This window comes from Pristiophorus japonicus, chromosome 11 (assembly GCF_044704955.1).
Source record: "Pristiophorus japonicus isolate sPriJap1 chromosome 11, sPriJap1.hap1, whole genome shotgun sequence".
Taxonomy (NCBI): domain Eukaryota; kingdom Metazoa; phylum Chordata; class Chondrichthyes; family Pristiophoridae; genus Pristiophorus; species Pristiophorus japonicus.
The window spans coordinates 53,744,884-53,763,072 of NC_091987.1; the positions used below are offsets into that span (position 1 = coordinate 53,744,884).

The following is an 18,189-nucleotide window of genomic DNA, read 5'->3' on the forward strand; positions in this document are numbered from 1 at the left end:
TAAAAAATTAGAAAAATATTGTTTTTTTCTAAGGCATTTATTAACTTTAATTTCAATTAATTTTAATTATGAAGTCTGTTTTTTATTTTTTATTAGTGTGTTTGTTTTCTTTCCCCATTAATAGCAATGAGAATTCGTAGCTTCGTAGCTCTGGGAAAGCTGTGGAATACAGTACGTGATTGGCTGATCAGTCACAAGTGACTGCATCTTCTGCGTTGGAACCAGGAGGACGGGAGCGCGCTTTGCAACGCGGGAACAGAAGGCCTCCCCACTGGAATTGTAGGCTCCTCCCGGACCATCAGGTACATTCGTAGAAATTTTTCAGGTCTGCAGGAAGCCTCCAACAGCAATTTCTGGGCCATTATTTCATTTGTTAAATTTTCTTTGTTTTGTACGATCTGGGATTCTGTTAGCCATACCCCTCTAAAAAAGGAAGCGCTTTTGCTAGATTATTTGGGTTGACGAGACTGGGTTAACAGAAAAGGCATATCCCAAATGCTGACTCTTTTAAATGTTGGCACTTAAAAGTCAAGCATGTGCCTCCTTTTTAAAGGGGCACAACCCATAAAACCTGTAAATGAATAAGAAAATGTAAAGGATCCTTTAACAAATTAAATTATAATTGTATTTCTAGTTGTGATAATGCACTCCAGTCCCTCCGGTACCCACCGGTGGCGGAAGGTGGAGTGTACTGGTGGACACTGGGTGCTCCATCTCCAGGGACAGCCAGGCACGAACATAGCTGCGGAAGAGAGGCAGGCAGTCGGGCTGAATGACCCCCTCGACAGCCCACCGCCTGGACCTGTTGATGGCCGCCTTGGCCTGGCCTATCTCGAATGCTGAGCTGGCCATTCGGTAAATACATCAAAAGGATGCACATATCAGAGTCACTGTGGAGCAGCAGCAGTGAAAAAGGTTCGCTGAAACCACACCTTGCCGCCCCCCAAAAGGACACGATCATAATCTAAACCGACGGCAAACACAAGTGGAACATGCTGGAAAGCCTCAGCAAGGCGGCAGCTCTCTGTGGCAAGTGTCCGAGGCGAGGGAGCTCGGGAGCTCGAGCCCCTCAGGTGAAGCCTAGCGCCGAGCCCGAGTTGTCGCGAGCCGGCGAGCAGGCGAGCGAGCGAGACGGATGGCAGTGACGTCACTGGGCGAAAGCGCTGATTGGCGGCGGAAGGTTCTTCCCGTCACCACGGCGACGGTGGGACCAGGTAACTCCCGTTAGCAACAAGCGCCACGACAACGGGGGTTACCCGTATATACACAGAGCACCGCGCCGGGAGCCGGAGCAGCGCAGTGAGGGGAAACAGCAGCCATGGCCGTGCGGTGAGTAACCCCCACCCCTCACCAGCCGAGCTCGGATTCGCATTCATCCTGACTCCCAGCCCCGGACTCTGCCCCACATGGGAAGCAGGCCCGGCTGTGCGGGAGCTGCAGCCTTGTATTAGTGGCCGGAGCCGGCGAGCGGGACATCGTGCCGAGGGTTTCTTTGTGTTTATGTTTGGTATGGTCCATGGTCTTGCCCAAGTAAGAGGCCGGCGTCGCTCGAAGGAAAGACTTGCAGAGGATTGTCGGGGCGGCAGATTATGAACACAAACCTGAAGCCTATTATTTTGGCTGAACATTTTCTTGGCGTCATCTGTTGCAGGATGGATGGGAACCAGTAATTTAAGGTTTCCACGGTAATGTTTGGGGATGAATAAGAAATGCAGCCTCTTCACGGATGCATTCATTTGATGAAATTGTGGCAATTTTTGGAGGGTGTCGGAGTTTGGGGGTCAAGAAAAGCAGTATATCGATTTCATCACCATGCCTGGCTGATCTCCTTTGATCTTGCTTATGGACAAAAGTGTTTTTTTTTTATATGTCTTCAGTGACTGCTTGCTTTCCACCCTTCCTGTCTCCCTCTGACCTGTTTCGTGCAAGTTGCCCAATTATACATTACGACATTGTATTTTGTCAACAAATCTTTGCCTAAACAGTTTGAAGATGGAGCTTCAATAAAATATACAGCACAGAAACAGGCCATTCAGTCTAACTAGTCTGTGCTGGTGTTCACACTCCACACAAGTCTCCTCCCATATCTACCTCGCCTCAGCCTTTCAACATATCTCTTTTTTTCCTCTCATGTACTTGTCTCGTTTCCTTTTGAAAGCATCCGAGCTATTTGCCTCAACCACTTCGCGTGATAGCGACTTCCACTCTGAGTAAAGACATTTCTCCTTATTTCCTTATTGGATTTATTAATAACTTTCTTGTATTAATGGCTCATAGTTTTGGATTCTCCCACAAGTGGAAACATTCTCTCCACATTTAGAAAAGCAAAGTACTGTTGATGCTGGAAACCTGAAATAAAAACAGAAAATGCTGGAAATACTCAGCAGATCAGGCAGCATCCACATCTACCCTGTCCAACCCATTCATAATCTTAAAGATCCACGTTAAAAGCCCCAACATGCTCAAACTTTCCTGATAACTGTAATCTCAGTTCTAGTACCATCCTTTTCTCCAGTGCTTCTATGTCATTTTTATAGGAAGATGACCAGAACTGTGCACAATACTCTGGCATGACCAGGGTCCTGTACAAGTTTAACATTACTTCACTGCTTTTGAATTCTAAACCCCTCGAAATAAATCACAGTGCTTTGTTAGCATTTTTAATTGTTTTGCTGACCTGCTTAATTTACCTTCACTTCTGACAGTTGTAGTAATAAGCAAGAATTTGCTGTAGCAGGACATGTGGTGTCCCCCATTAATTAGACTTTTTTCCTCACCCATCAGCTCAATTTTTGTAAATTGCTGGAAGTGCGAGCTGATAATTGTGTGGCAAGGGCAATGGGGGAACTGGCATCTTAGTAAATTATGGGACCAACAGAGCATTTCCTTAACTATTGAGATTTAAGGATTGAGAAAGAGGGTGAATTAGAATGGATGAATTAGTCAAATCAGGAGCAGAAAGATAAATAAAATAAGCAAAAGAAAGATTGGGAGAAAAATAAGACACAAAAGGAAAAGTATATATTTTAAAAAAACTACCTGTAGGAGAGATTGATTAGCATTGCAGGAATATAAATCTCTGCATTAAAAAGGTATATTGTTAATTACTAGTCCTAGCTTTCTGAGGCTGTGCAAATGCAGCAACTTCATGAAACTCATCGGGAGGTTGAGGGCAAGTTGCCATTTTCACGAGGCTAACGGTGGAGCAGTGCAAATTGTCCAGCAATTTCTGGTGATTTGCAATTCACTGAGCATCTCTTCCTTGCCACTAGTTGCTGGATGATTTACATTAATAACGGTGAATGCCATTAAACTCACTGTTATTTTGGCAGCAAGTTCTGGACCATTGTTTACTGAATATTGTTGACATTTAATTTTTTTAAATTCAATTCCTTAATTCAGATCTCCTGAAAGCTATTAATTTTACTCAAGACTCACTATAATGGGAGAGTGTATTTCTTTACTACAATGTTGGCTAACTGGTGCCTCTGGAGCTTTTTGTGGCTGAAGTGTGGCTCTTTGAATGCTGCTATCCATAGTTTGTTTCTGTGCAATAGCTATGTTTACTTCCCCTGCCATGTACTCAATACTGATGTAAGAGGTGCAGAATAATAAAGGATGCAATCAGCCACAACATAATATGCCTTCCTTTCATTCTGACCCAGTTTATCTCTATACAGTATTTGCTTTTAATTGTATAATATTAACAAGTTTGCTACATAACAGTAGTGACTACATTTCAAAAGTAATTAATTGAATGTGGAGCACACTTTGGGATAGCTTGAGAATGGAATAATTGCTATATAAATACAAGTTCTTTTTCAAAGAAACAATTCTAACGAAGAAACACTAAAGGATTACAAGAAGTTAGATAACTAAACATAGTACCCTGTATAACACAAATTGTATAAATTTGAGCCCAGCTTTGAAAATCCAATCTGGCCAGAAGCTTGAATTGTCCCAAAATTGAATAAGTAACCCTGACAATGAATGCCTAAACAGAAGAGGAATTTAAAAATTGCACAGAGCCAACATCCCCCCTCCCTCCCTGAAGACAAAAATTGGATCCGGAGCCCCTGAGGCAGAAGCTGGATAGTTGGTAACAACCCCGTTCCCACCACCACCATTGAGAGAGATTGCCCCTCGCACGTCTCCCCCGATGGGCAACATTTGCCGACATCCTCCAACCCATGCTGAGGCAAATTCTGCCATGCCCCTTCTCCCTCCCCATCTTTGCTCTTTCACTCCTCTATTCAACTTCCTCCTTCTCTGTTCCCTTCCCCTTCTTCCTTCTCTGTTCCCTTCCCCTTTCCTCCTTCTCCACCCCCATCCCATTTCCTCATTGGGAAATCTAATATATTAAAAATGTTGCATCTAGCGCACACTTCCTTTTTAAGTGTCACACTTATTTATTAATTATAAAACAGCATGTCCTATGACCTGAAGTAAACTATGCCACAGTTCTGATTTATTTTATAAAATTAGTTCTGATTGTTTATCGAAATTGAAATGTACGAAACAACTTGCTCTTGACTTGAAACAAAATGATTTAAAAGAAGTCCTAATGCCAATACAGGTACTTACAAAATGTGAATGGAGAGAAATAATTGTTTACTTCTTTCTGGAGAACAATAAATACTGGTGTGGACTGGCAGTTTAGATTGAAAGAATATAATCGTATGCTCATAATAAAGCAATGATTTGTGTTTATGGGCTAGATTTTCCATTACTGCATGCATGATGCCCACTTAACATCCATTTTAACGCTGAAATGACATGTAACGCCCAGATATCGCCGATTTAGCCACAAAATGGAAACTGACGCCCATTTCTTGGTCACTTATCGGTGAGCATTATTTTCTGCATTTGCGTAACACCGAGAAAAAATAATACCGCCCGCCCACTTTTGGGGGCGGAATCATCAGAATGGGCGATCCCAATGCCCATAATATCACCCAGCGTTACTTTTGGCATGTAATTAACGACGAGATTTAATAATACCGCCCGGCCACTTTTTTTGTCGTAAAGATCACATTTGCCGAAACTAACGCCCAGTATATCGCCCATCCTTACTTTCGGCATCTCGCCCACAATATCGCTCGCCGAAAAAACTGCTGGGAAAAAGTGGAACAAACCGGAACTACTCACAGCGATTATGGATGCCATGTTCTAAATCACATGTTGCATTATTTAAAAGGCTGATCTGCTTCACCTCGGGGGAGTTTGGATGTCTTTGGAGGTGATGTGAACATCTGAACAAACTTGACGTACTGTGGCCAATTGGAACTTATAGGTGTCTTAGTGGGGACATTCATTCTTTGTAAACAATCGGAAAACAGATAGCTATTGGAATGAGGCCTATCCTTTCTCGCCCTCTCTTGATGACCACTTGCATGCTGCAGAAGGTATGCTCGACAGCATTACGTGCCCAATGTAAGACGTGACAGACTGATGAGGAGGACCAGACGTTACCCCCCCCCCCCCCCGGCCCCTGCAAATACAGGGAGAAGCAGTCTTGCCTCAACTTGTCCGACATAACCGGCCTTCGGAGACTGCACTTCCACAAAGAGGTTATCAGTGAGATATGCCAGCTCATCAGGACCGCACTGTCCATCGAGGTCAATGTCACCGCGACACTGTCGTTCTACGCGTCGGATTCTTTTCAGGCCTCAGCTGGTGACATTTGCGGTATGTCTCAGCATGCACACATTGCTGCATTAGACAGATCACTGAAGCCCTGTACGCACGCAGGTTGGACTTTATCAGCTTCCCTATGACCAGGGAGACTCAGACTGAGAGGGCTTTAGGATTCTACCGAATTGCTAACTTTCCCAAGGTGCAGGGAGCAATATACTGTACGCACATCGCGATGCAGGTATCTTTTCAGGATGCAGAGGTTTTCAGGAACCGCAAGGGATTCCACTCCCTGAATGTGCAAGTCATTGTGGACCTCCAGCAAATTAATTTCCGGGCAGCATCCATGATGCTCAGATCCTGCGTGAGAGCACTGTTTAAAAAAGTCAGATACAATCAGCAAGGTCAATGCTGGATGCTTGGTGACAAAGGATATGGCCTCTCCACCTGGCTGATGACCCCCCTGCGTGACACCCACACCGAAGCCGAGAGGCAATATGAGAGCCACAGAGCCACTCGCAATATCATGGAGGAAACCATTGGCATGCTTAAGCAGCGCTTTAGATGCCTGGACCACTCGGGAGGCGAGCTCCAATACCACCCTGAGCAGGTAGCTCAATTCGTGGTGGTGTGCTCCATGCTGCACAACTTGGCTATCGGGAGGGGACAAGAATTGCCAGAACGTTGAGATGGTCCACCTCAGGAGAGAGAGGAAGAGGAGGATGAGGAAGTCGACGTTGACCTCTGGCCACACAATCAGGCTGACACTGAAGCCATGCCCCTGCCCTCCTGTAGACTACAGGAAAGGGCCCGAGGTGGCATCATAGCTGCAAGACTTTACATCAGGAGCTCATAATTGAGTGCTTTGCCTGAAAGAACGTTGGTGGTATTTACAAGGCTGACACACTGCTGGGTGTGCAGGTCATCAATGGTGTGCATCACCTTGGTGACAAAGTTTAAGTTAATTGAAGTTAAGTGTAATTATACCCTTTTTGGTAAGGAATCACCAGTGTGTAACGGTGCAGCTATCTGAGCCAATGCGCAACAAGGTTATGTTAAATAAAACACATTTAAACCAACCGTTTGTCTGAAATCAGAAGCATATCTGTAAAAAGCAGCCCTCTTCACCGCCCCACCCCCACTCCCCAAACCCACTACTCATCCCCACCTGTATCCCTTCCCTTTCCCCTCCTGACTCCAAGCTGCCTGGCCAAGGAGTTCCTCAGGTGCTGCTTCATTTGGGGGGGGGCGGGGCGGGGGGGGGGGGAAGATGACGGCAGAGCCACTGCTTGGACGGATACAGGAGAGGACAGTCCCAAGGTGGGAACGTGCTCGGAGCCAGAAGCATGATGTTGCTCCTGGCTATTGTGTCGTTGGCAATGGGGGTGAGGTACCTTGGGATGCAGTGCAGTGCCGCGCCCCAAGACCACTGGGAGCCCTCTGCCACTAGTGTTCCTGACTAACCCAGGGCTTCCTCCATCCCTTCCATGTTATATCTTCTTTGTTGGACAAAAACTCGGTGCCAACTATGTTCTTGGTACTTAGTAGGCTTATTGCTGCTGGTGAATCTCCCTTGTGCCTCCCACAACAGCCAAACAAGCACACATCACACCCACACACGCTTTCAGTCCCTCTCTCTCTCCTTTTCTGCGCATGTAATGATGACTCCTGAATCGCGGGAAACGACGTTGCCATGCTATTGCTAAGGACGGCAACACCTTATGGCAGGTGGTCAGAAATTTAATGCTAACACCCATTTCAGATCGCTCGTGGTAACGTCCAATTTCAAAAATGGAGACTAGGGGCTTTGAGAGTGGGCGACAAGCCGGCGTTCTGAAAACTCATTTTTACTGCCCATTTTTGGGCGATCTGCGCACGTGTAAAATCTAGCTCGATATCTTTGTACCTGTTTAGCACTAAGTGCCAAGGTCATTGATTTTCTGCATAGAATAAATTTACTGTAAACTAAGGTTCCAGATATGATTCTTTATTTAGATAAATAATTTGATCTCGTTGATTAGATAATTTCAAATTCAGGGCTGTTTTTAAGTTTGAAAATACATTCTTATGAACTCTGGTTGTTCTTTTGTTGCAGATGTTTACCTCAGAGTTGTTGGTATATGTGCAGCTGAAGTTTGATCCTCACAGAATTCTGCAAGGGATGTTTAGTCTCATGGCTAACTGCTGCAGCTGGCTAAAACGTTGGCGAGAACCTGTCAGGTATGATTTAAGCAGTATTGAGTCTCCTGCTGAAAGAAATTCCAGATAATTGGTCTGGCTGCTATTGGTAAAGCACTTGTTAAAATGAGTTGTTCTTCTTGTAAGACAGTACAGGTTTCGGTTGAGTAAAGCCCAATATTTCTGACATAGAAATGTGGCACATCTCATTTGGGTTTGAATTAAATGCTAAAACCTAATTATTGAATTTTTCTATTCTGTACCCTGTATCATCATGATCTCTACCAAGAAATAAGAATGACAGTTAGAGAAATTGTGATTTCAAGTCATGCGGAAATAGTGTGTAAACACTATTCCATAAGTGAGGACTCTGACATCTGGATTTAGGACATAGCAACATAGAAAATAGGTGCAGCAGTAGGCCATTCAACCCTTCGAACCTGCATCACCATTTAATAAGATCATGGCTGATCATTCACCTCAGTACCCCTTTCCTGCTTTCTCACCATACCCCTTGATCCCTTTAGCTGTAAGGGTCATATCGAACTCCCTCTTGAATATATCCAATGAACTGGCTTCAACAACTTTCTGTGGTAGAGAATTCCACATGCTCACAACTGAGTGAAGAAGTTTCTCCTCTTCTTGGTCCTAAATGGCTTACCCCTTATCCTTAGACTGTGTCCCCTGGTTCTGGACTTCCCCAACTTTGGGAACATTCTTCCTGCATCTAACCTGTCCAGTCCTGTTAGAATTTTATATGTTTCTATGAGATCCCCACTCATCCTTCCTTCCAAACTTCAGTGAATACAGGCCCAGTCGATCTAGTCTCTCCTCATATGTCAGTCCTGCCATCCCGGGAATCAGTCTGGTGACCCTTCGCTGCACTCCCTCAATAGCAAGAACGTCCTTCCTCAGATTAGGAGACCAAAACTGAACACACTATTCCAGGTGAGGCCTCACCAAGGCCCTGTACAACTGCAGTAGGACCTCCTTGTTCCTATACTCAAATCCCCTAGCTATGAAGGCCAACATGTCATTTGCCGCCTTCACTGCCTGCTGTACCTGCATGCCAACTTTCAATGACTGATGTACTATGACACCCAGATCTTGTTGCACCTCCCCTTTTCCTAATCTTCCACCATTCAGATCATATTCTGCCTTTGTGTTTTTGCCACCAAAGTGGATAACCTCACATTTATCCACATTATATTGCATCTGCCATGCATTTGCCCACTCACCTAACCTGTCCAAGTCACTCTGCAGTCTCTTAGCATCCTCCTCCTAGCTCACACCACCACCCAGCTTAGTGTCATCTGCATATTTGGAGATATTACACTCTATTCCTTCAACTAAATCACTGATATATATTGTAAATTGCTGGGGTCCCAGCACTGAGCCCTGCGGTACCCCACTAGTCACTGCCTGCCATTCTGAAAAGGACCCGTTTATCCCGACTCTCTGCTTCCTGTCTGTAACCAGTTCTCTATCCACATCAATACATTACCCCCAATACCACATGCTTTAATTTTGCACACTAATCTCTTGTGTGGGACCTTGTCAAAAGCCTTTTGAAAGTCTAAATACACCACATCCACTGGTTCTCTCTTGTTCACTCTATTAGTTACATCCTCAAAGAATTCTAGAACATTTGTCGAGCATGATTTCCCTTTCATAAATCCATGCTGGGACATGGACTGATCCTGTCACTGCTTTCCAAATGCGCTGCTATTTCACCTTTAATAATTGATTCCAACATTTTCTCCACTACTGATGTCAAGCTAACCGGTCAATAATTCCCTGTTTTCGCTCTCCCTCCTTTCTTAAAAAGTGGTGTTACATTAGCTACCCTCCAGTCCATAGGAACTGATCCAGTCGATAGACTGTTGGAAAATGATCACCAATACATCCACTATTTCTAGGGCTACTTCCTTAAGTACTCTGGGATGCAGACTCGGGCCCAGGGAATTTATCGGCCTTCAATCCCATCAATTTCCCTAAAACAATTTCCTGACTAATTTCCCTAACACAATTTCCTGACTAATAAAGACAATTGAATGCAACCTGGAGGCTTAATATGCATGGTTTGTTTCTTTGCTGCAAATTGAATAGGTAATTGTGAAATAAAGATAATTATTTACTTCAGTGATTTATCTTCTGTGTTCTTAAAATAGCACTCTAAATGCTATGTTTAGTGGCACAATAAATACTTCTTCAAAAATTAAAATCTCAAAGACGCACACTGGCATTACAAAGTTTGCATACCCATATTCATTGTCTGTTAAAGGGCTCTATGCCAATTGACAAGTTATTTGGTATTCATACAAGAAATAGATCTGTTAACTTTTAAAATGCTTATTTAACTTGTACACTGAAAAGTAACATAATTGGCACACATACTAATTCAGAGACATGTGATGCATACTCAAATATTTGAAAACAGCTTAGCTTAACAAAGATTAAAAACTATTTGAACAATAGTTTTATGCAATTTATGCACCTAAAATATTATGAACTGATTTGTAGATGACTAGCAAATGTTAGCTTTCAAACTGTTACGAGTGAGCTCTAAGTCTGGAAAACTGCTAAATATGTTGGGGGAAAGGTGAGTGATGATCTAGGATGTATGGCCTACTCCTCCTATTATGTTTTAACCCATTTCATAATTTTGCTCATCATTTTATTATAGGTGGATCCAATGTTAGGGCATATACTAAAAGAAACATTGAAACTACAGTTTATGTTGTAAATTAGAATACAGTAACTTTTTTCTTTTAGTTTTTTTGATTTGCAATGCATGCGTATGGATTAAATCTCATTGTTATCACTGCCAAACAATTTGAAGGATCTAAAATTTCTGTTTGGAATCCTTTATATGAAGTTGTTTATTTTCTAGATTTTTAAACTTATTCAGGGCAGGCAGAATTATTTTGGCAATTTTTTTATGACTTCTAAGCTGTTGATTTAAATACACAGTTGTTATTCAAGATATATTATTGACATAAATTAATGAGCTACACTGGGTCATATATTTCTGAAACTACTTTGACTACCCAAGAGCAGTAATATTTATCAAAGCTGCAATGTTAATGCATTAAAGTTGCTTAAATGTCTGTTTGGTAAAGGCATGAGAGTATGAACTGGACTTTCTTTCTGGTCTTATTGGGCCCAAGTTTCGAGCCGCGCCTAGAACGGCGCAGTCCCGACCTGGACGCCCGTTTTTCGCGCCACAAAGTGCGCCAAAAAAAAAACCCTCCAGATTCTCCACCTCCCTGCAGGTCCTCTGGCCCTCAGCGCAGCAGGAGCCAGGTCCCTGCGCTGAAAGCAGTGCCAGGACCTCTGCACATGCGCGCTACAGTGGGTGCGCATGTGCAGTAGCTCCAGGCGCCCAAAACAAAGCACGCAGCCCCTAGCCCTGGCCGGATGGCCTCACTGGGGCTGTGTGAATAAGGCTCCTCCCACGGCCAGCTCCTGCTTCCTCCCAACCCGACTCGACTCCCGCTTCCTGCCTCCGGACAGGACCCGACACCGACCTGACTCCCGCTCCCCCCCCGGACCCGACCCGACTCCCCCCAGCTCCTGGACCGGACCTGACACCGACCCGACTCCCGCTTCTCCCCCCCCCCCCCGCCTGCCCCCGGACTGGATCCGACCTGACCTCCCTCCCCCCGACCTGACCCGAACTGAACCGACCTCCCTCCCACCACCCCCCTGACCCGCGCCCCCCCCCCCCCCGCCCCCCGATCCGACCCAACGCCACCTATCTAAATCTGGTGCTGGGGACAGGCCCTGCCCGACGTCTCGGGCCCTGCCTGTTCAACCTCTTTCCCCCCCCCGTCTCCTTTCCCCCCCCCGTCTCCTTTCCCCCCCCGTCTCCTTTCCCCCCCCGCCTCGCTGTCAGAAACACAGACACTGACAGACAGAGAATGAGAGACACTGACAGAGACAAACTGGCGGGGGCATCCCAGCACGCTGTTGGAGGGCTCCCGATGCTGCAGTCGGTAAGTAGAAAATGTTTTACTTCTTAATTTTTTTTGATTGATTTATTGGTTGATTTATTGATGTATTTATCATTTATTATTGATGATGGCTCTTTATTTGTAAAACTGAAGTGTTTAATGTTTGTAAACTTCCCTTTAAACCGCCGACCCCCCCCCCCCCCCCCATTCCCTACGCCTGATTTATAACCTACGCCTCATTTTCTAAAGTGTAGACAAGGTTTTTTCGAGCGTACAAAAATCTTCACTTACTGCATTCTAAGTTAGTTCCTCACCCCCAGCCTCTCCGTTTGCTTGCTGCAGCCGCTCTGTGGACCCCGATGCCAGCCAGTTGAATTGCTCCCGTCCCTAGCGATTTCTAAGAGATCTATTGCACCGGGAGGCCACTCGGTCAGGGCTAGGAGCGGGCAGGAGAACAGAGTTCTATCAGTTCTCCTGCCCGCCCCTAGCCCTGGCCGAGTGGCCTCCTGCACCGGCTGGCCCGCTGCCTTGCTGGGCCAAGTTTGAAGATGAATGTAGGGCTTCAATTTTTTATTTCTTATTGAATTCTTATCAATTTTTGTTTGCAAGGTTTGGTGGTTTGAAAGGCTTGGTAGTTTAGGTGCAGGCAGGTCCTCTCCGCTTCCCGCCCCTATTCCCCCAGCCTCCGATGTACCTACCTGCGCCGATTTCTTTAAGTCTCCGCGAGGGTTTTCTGAAGCGGCCACATACGCTGGCCTAAGTAGATTTGGAGTAACTATTAGTTGGCCAAAGTTGCCTAAATGGACAGAACTGACAGAGAAAAAAACTAAACTTAAAAATAAATCGTAACTAACTCAGTTTGATTGGGGAAAATGGGGATGTTTAAGTTACGCCAGAAAAACCAAGTTACTCAAAAAAAAACGAAGCAACTCCCGGCCAAAGTTGAGCCCTATGTTTCTAAATGAAACTGCATGTTAAAAATCAGTAAGGCTTGCCCAGAATAATCTACAGGGCCATTTGTTTAAAAGGCTTTTTAGGGGTTTGGTACTATTGCTGCTTCACTGAATTTAACTTGATTGTGAAACATGATGTGGCAGGCCTTGGAATTTACAGAATGCTGTTGAATTCTGTTAACTTGCTGGAGGCTTTGAACTGTACAAAGCCTCCAGTAAACTAGGCTGAGAGTAACACATTAAAGGATAGAACAGGGCACTTTCTAAATGGTGAAAAGCTGAAAACAGTGGATATCCAAGAGACTTGGGCGTTTAGGTTCATAGATCATTAAAATGTCATGAAGAGGTACGGAAAATAATCAAAAAGGCTAATGGCATGCTGACCTTTATATCGAGAGGACTAGAATACAAGGGGGTAGCAGTTATGCTGTAGCTATACAAAGTCCTGGTTAGACCACACTTGGAGTACTTGGAGTACTGTGAGCAGTTCTGGGCACCACACCTTCGGAAGGATAGATTGGATTTGGAGGGGTTAAAGTGTAGGTTTACCAGAATGATGCCTGTAATTCAAGGGTTAAGTTATGAGGTGAGATTACACACATTAGGGTTATATTTCCTAGAATTTAGAAGGTTAAGGGGTGATCTGATTGAAGTTTGCTAGATATTAAAGGGAACAGATAGGGTAGATAGAGAAATTATTTCCACTGGTTGGGGATTCTAGGGCGGGCCAGGCCTTTCAGGAGTGAAATTAGGAAACACTTCTACAAAGGCTGGTAGAAGTTTGGAACTCTCTTCCACAAATGGCAATTGATGCTCGATCAATTGTTAGCTTTTTGTTAACCAATCTCAGATTTAAAATTATCAAAGGTATTAAGGGGTATAGGCCAAAGGCGGGTATATGGAGTTAAATTGCAGATCAGCCATGATCTCATTGAATGGCGGAACAGGCTCGATGGGCTAAATGGCCTACTCCTGTTCCTATATTCTATAAAGAAGACAAGTTTAACTTTTGGTGCTGTGTAGAACTTTGTGCCATTTGTCTAAACAAAACTAGAAGATCAAAATTTTTGAGTATATGCAATGTGTTTTAACAATTTTCAGAACTTTCACTTTATATATATATATATATATATAATTTTGCTACATTGTTTACCAGTAGCCAACCAAACTCTCTTATTTTACTGGTTCTGCCAGATGTTTGCAGATCCCAGGGAGAACTAATGGAGTTCTGAAAATAGAAGTATAAAGAAAGTTCATTATGCTAGTCTGATTGATGCATCCAAGTTATTGATTCATTTTGTTCAGAAATTAGATGGATATTGGTGGATCTACCATAGAATTGGCACTTGAGGTATCCTAGCCAACATTTTCACTTTCCAAAATATAGAAACATAGAAACATGTATTGTGGCCCAGCATCGAATCAGACTTAGAGTCATGCGTGCGCCAATGCAACACATAGATAGAATAGAAAATAGGTGCAGGAGTAGGCTATTTGGCCCTTCTAGCCTGCACCGCCATTCAATGAGTTCATGGCTGAACATGTAACTTCAGTACCCCATTCCTGCTTTCTCGCCATACCCCTTGATCCCCCTAGTAGTAAGGACTTCATCAAACTCCTTTTTGAATATATTTAGTGAATTGACCTCAACAACTTTCTGTGGTAGAGAATTCCACAGGTTCACCACTCTCTGGGTGAAGAAGTTTCTCCTCATCTCGGTCCTAAATGGCTTACCCCTTATCCTTAGACTGTGACCCCTGGTTCTGGACTTCCCCAACATTGGGAACATTCTTCCTGCATCTAACCTGTCTAAACCCATCAGAATTTTAAACGTTTCTATGAGGTCCCCTCTCATTCTTCTGAACTCCAGTGAATACAATCCCAGTTGATCCAGTCTTTCTTGATAGGTTAGTCCCGCCATCCCAGGAATCAGTCTGGTGAACCGTCGCTGCACTCCCTCAATAGCAAGAATGTCCTTCGTCAGGTTAGGAGACCAAAACTGTATACAATACTCCAGGTGTGGCCTCACCAATGCCCTGTACAACTGTAGCAATACCTCCCTGCCCCTGTACTCAAATCCCCTCGCTATGAAGGCCAACATGCCATTTGCTTTCTTAACCGCCTGCTGTAACTGCATACCAACCTTCAATGACTGATGTACCATGACACCCAGGTCTCGTTGCACCTCCCCTTTTCCTAATCTGTCACCATTCAGACAATAGTCTGTCTCTCTGTTTTTACCACCAAAGTGGATAACCTCACATTTATCCACATTATACTTCATCTGCCATGCATTTGCCCACTCACCTAACCTATCCAAGTCGCTCTGCAGCCTCATAGCATCCTGCTCGCAGCTCACACTGCCACCCAATTTAGTGTCATCCGCAAATTTGGAGATACTACATTTAATCCCCTCGTCTAAATCATTAATGTACAGTGTAAACAGCTGGGGCCCCAGCACAGAACCTTGCAGTACCCCACTAGTCACTGCCTGCCATTCTGAAAAGTCCCCATTTACTCCTACTCTTTGCTTCCTGTCTGACAATCAGTTCTCAATCCATGTCAGCACACTACCCCCAATCCCACGTGCTTTAACTTTGCACATTAATCTCTTGTGTGGGATCTTGTCGAAAGCCTTCTGAAAGTCCAAATATACCACATCAACTGGTTCTCCCTTGTCCACTCCACTGGAAACATCCTCAAAAAATTCCAGAAGATTTTTCAAGCATGATTTCCCTTTCACAAATCCATGCTGACTTGGATCTATCATGTCACCTCTTTCCAAATGCGCTGCTATGACATCCTTAATAATTGATTCCATCATTTTACCCACTACCGATGTCAGGCTGACTGGTCTATAATTCCCTGTTTTCTCTCCCTCCTTTTTTTAAAATGTGGGGTTACATTGGCTACCCTCCACTCGATAGGAACTGATCCAGAGTCAATGGAATGTTGGAAAATGACTGTCAATGCATCCGCTATTTCCAAGGCCACCTCCTTAAGTACTCTGGGATGCAGTCCATCAGGCCCTGGGGATTTATCGGCCTTCAATCCCATCAATTTCCCCAACACAATTTCCCAACTAATAAGGATTTCCCTCAGTTCCTCCTCCTTACTAGACCCTCTGACTCCTTTTATATCCGGAAGGTTGTTTGTGTCCTCCTTAGTGAATACCGAACCAAAGTACTTGTTCAATTGGTCTGCCATTTCTTTGTTCCCCGTTATGACTTCCCCTGATTCTGACTGCAGGGGACCTACGTTTGTCTTTACTAACCTTTTTCTCTTTACATATCTGTAGAAACTTTTGCAATCCGTCTTAATATTCCCTGCAAGCTTCTTCTGGTACTCCATTTTCCCTGCCCTAATCAAACCCTTTGTCCTCCTCTGCTGAATTCTAAATTTCTCCCAGTCCCCGGGTTCGCTGCTATTTCTGGCCAATTTGTATGCCACTTCCTTGGCTTTAATACTATCCCTGATTTCCCTTGATAGCCACGGTTGAGCCACCTTCCCTTTTTTATTTTTACGCCAGACAGGAATGTACAATTGTTGTAGTTCATCCATGCGGTCTCTAAATGTCTGCCATTGCCCATCCACAGTCAACCCCTTAAGCATCATTCGCCAATCAATCCTAGCCAATTCACGCCTCATACCTTCAAAGTTAGCCTTCTTTAAGTTCTGGACCATGGTCTCTGAATTCACTGTTTCATTCTCCATCCTAATGCAGAATTCCACCATATTATGGTCACTCTTCCCCAAGGGGCCTCGCACAATGAGATTGCTAATTAATCCTCTCTCATTGCACAACACCCAGTCTAAGATGGCCTCCCCCCTAGTTGGTTCCTCGACATATTGGTCTAGAAAACCATCCCTTATGCACTCCAGGAAATCCTCCTCCATCGTATTGCTTCCAGTTTGGTTAACCCAGTCTATGTGCATATTAAAGTCACCCATTATAACTGCTGCACCTTTATTGCATGCACCCCTAATTTCCTGTTTGATGCCCTCCCCAACATCACTACTACTGTTTGGAGGTCTATACACAACTCCCACTAACGTTTTTTGCCCTTTGGCGTTCTGCAGCACTACCCATATAGATTCCACATCATCCAAGCTAATGTCCTTCCTAACTATTGCATTAATCTCCTCCTTAACCAGCAATGCTACCCCACCTCCTTTTCCTTTTATTCTATCCTTCCTGAATGTTGAATACCCCTGGATGTTGAGTTCCTAGCCCTGATCATCCTGGAGCCACGTCTCTGTAATCCCAATCACATCATATTTGTTAACATCTATTTGCACAGTTAATTCATCCACCTTATTACGGATACTCCTTGAATTAAGACACAAAGCCTTCAGGCTTGTTTTTTTAACACCCTTTGTCCTTTTAGAATTTTGCTGTACAGTGGCCCTTTTTGTTCTTTGCCTTGGGTTTCTCTGCCCTCCACTTTTCCTCATCTCCTTTCTGTCTTTTGCTTTTGTCTCCTTTTTGTTTCCCTCTGTCTCCCTGCATTGGTTCCCATCCCCCATATGAAGATGGAACTGCATGATCTGCTTTGCAGAAGGGACAATTCTTCTATGTAAATATTATTCAAAGAATCCAAAGAAGAGTAATCAGTTGGATCAGGCTTTAGTTAACAGTTCAGAAGACCAAGGGGTGGGGGCAATTTTAACCTCCAAGAACGAATGGGTTGGGGGCGGTTGAACATTCTTGATCGGGAGTGCACAACCCAGCTCCAACGTGCCCACTTTAAGGGAGGCGCGTTTGGATGCTGACGAGAAACCTACTTGCCGAAGTCGGGGATTTAATTATTGTCGGTAGGCGGTTAGTTATTGGTGCAATCAACGATCTTGGAATCTGTTAATGAGGTCTTTGAAAATTGATGTTAACTGCACTGTGTGCATCGCAGGTTTCCCGGGAATGGGAAACTGACCAAAATGGAGGCGAGTTTGAGCTGCAGTTCAAGTCAGTATTTAAACTTGTCATTGCTCCATTTGAATAAAAGTTCCCTTATTGCAGCTGGTCTCAGTTCCCTCTGGCAAATGTTTGCCAGAGAGTTCATGTGTGGATATGGCAATTTCCAACCTTGGAGGATTTCAAACTGAAAAGATCAGGATGGAAGGCATGTCATTTTCCACATTTATGCTGACGACACCCAGCTCTACCTCACCACCACCTCTCTCAACCCCTCCACTGTCTCTAAATTGTCATACTGCTTGTCCGATATCCATTACTGGATGAGCAGAAATTTCCTCCAACTAAATACTGGGAAGGCCGAAACCATTGTCTTCGGTCCCCACCACAAGCTCTGTTCCCTAGACACCGACACAATCCCTCTCCCTGGAGGCTGGATCATACTGTCTGCTGCCCGTGCGCTAACTCACACCAAATCCCATTCACGCATCATCCCTGTGCTCGCTAACCTACATTGGATCCCAGTTAAACAATGCCTCGACTTTTAAAATTCTCA

General features: G+C 44.4%; 1 protein-coding gene across 2 annotated transcripts in view; it reads left to right on the forward strand.

Moving 5' to 3' along the window:
- Positions 1-1,180: 1,180 nt before the first annotated feature.
- The window catches only part of arl13b (ADP-ribosylation factor-like 13b), a 129,535-nt gene continuing 112,526 nt past the window's right edge, over positions 1,181-18,189 (forward strand). For both annotated transcript variants that reach the window (XM_070893387.1, XM_070893388.1), the window contains exons 1-2: positions 1,181-1,329; positions 7,730-7,854. In XM_070893387.1, coding sequence (XP_070749488.1) covers positions 7,730-7,854 — 125 coding nt within the window. In that variant the 5' untranslated portion in view covers positions 1,181-1,329. The remainder of the gene's footprint in view (positions 1,330-7,729; positions 7,855-18,189) is intronic.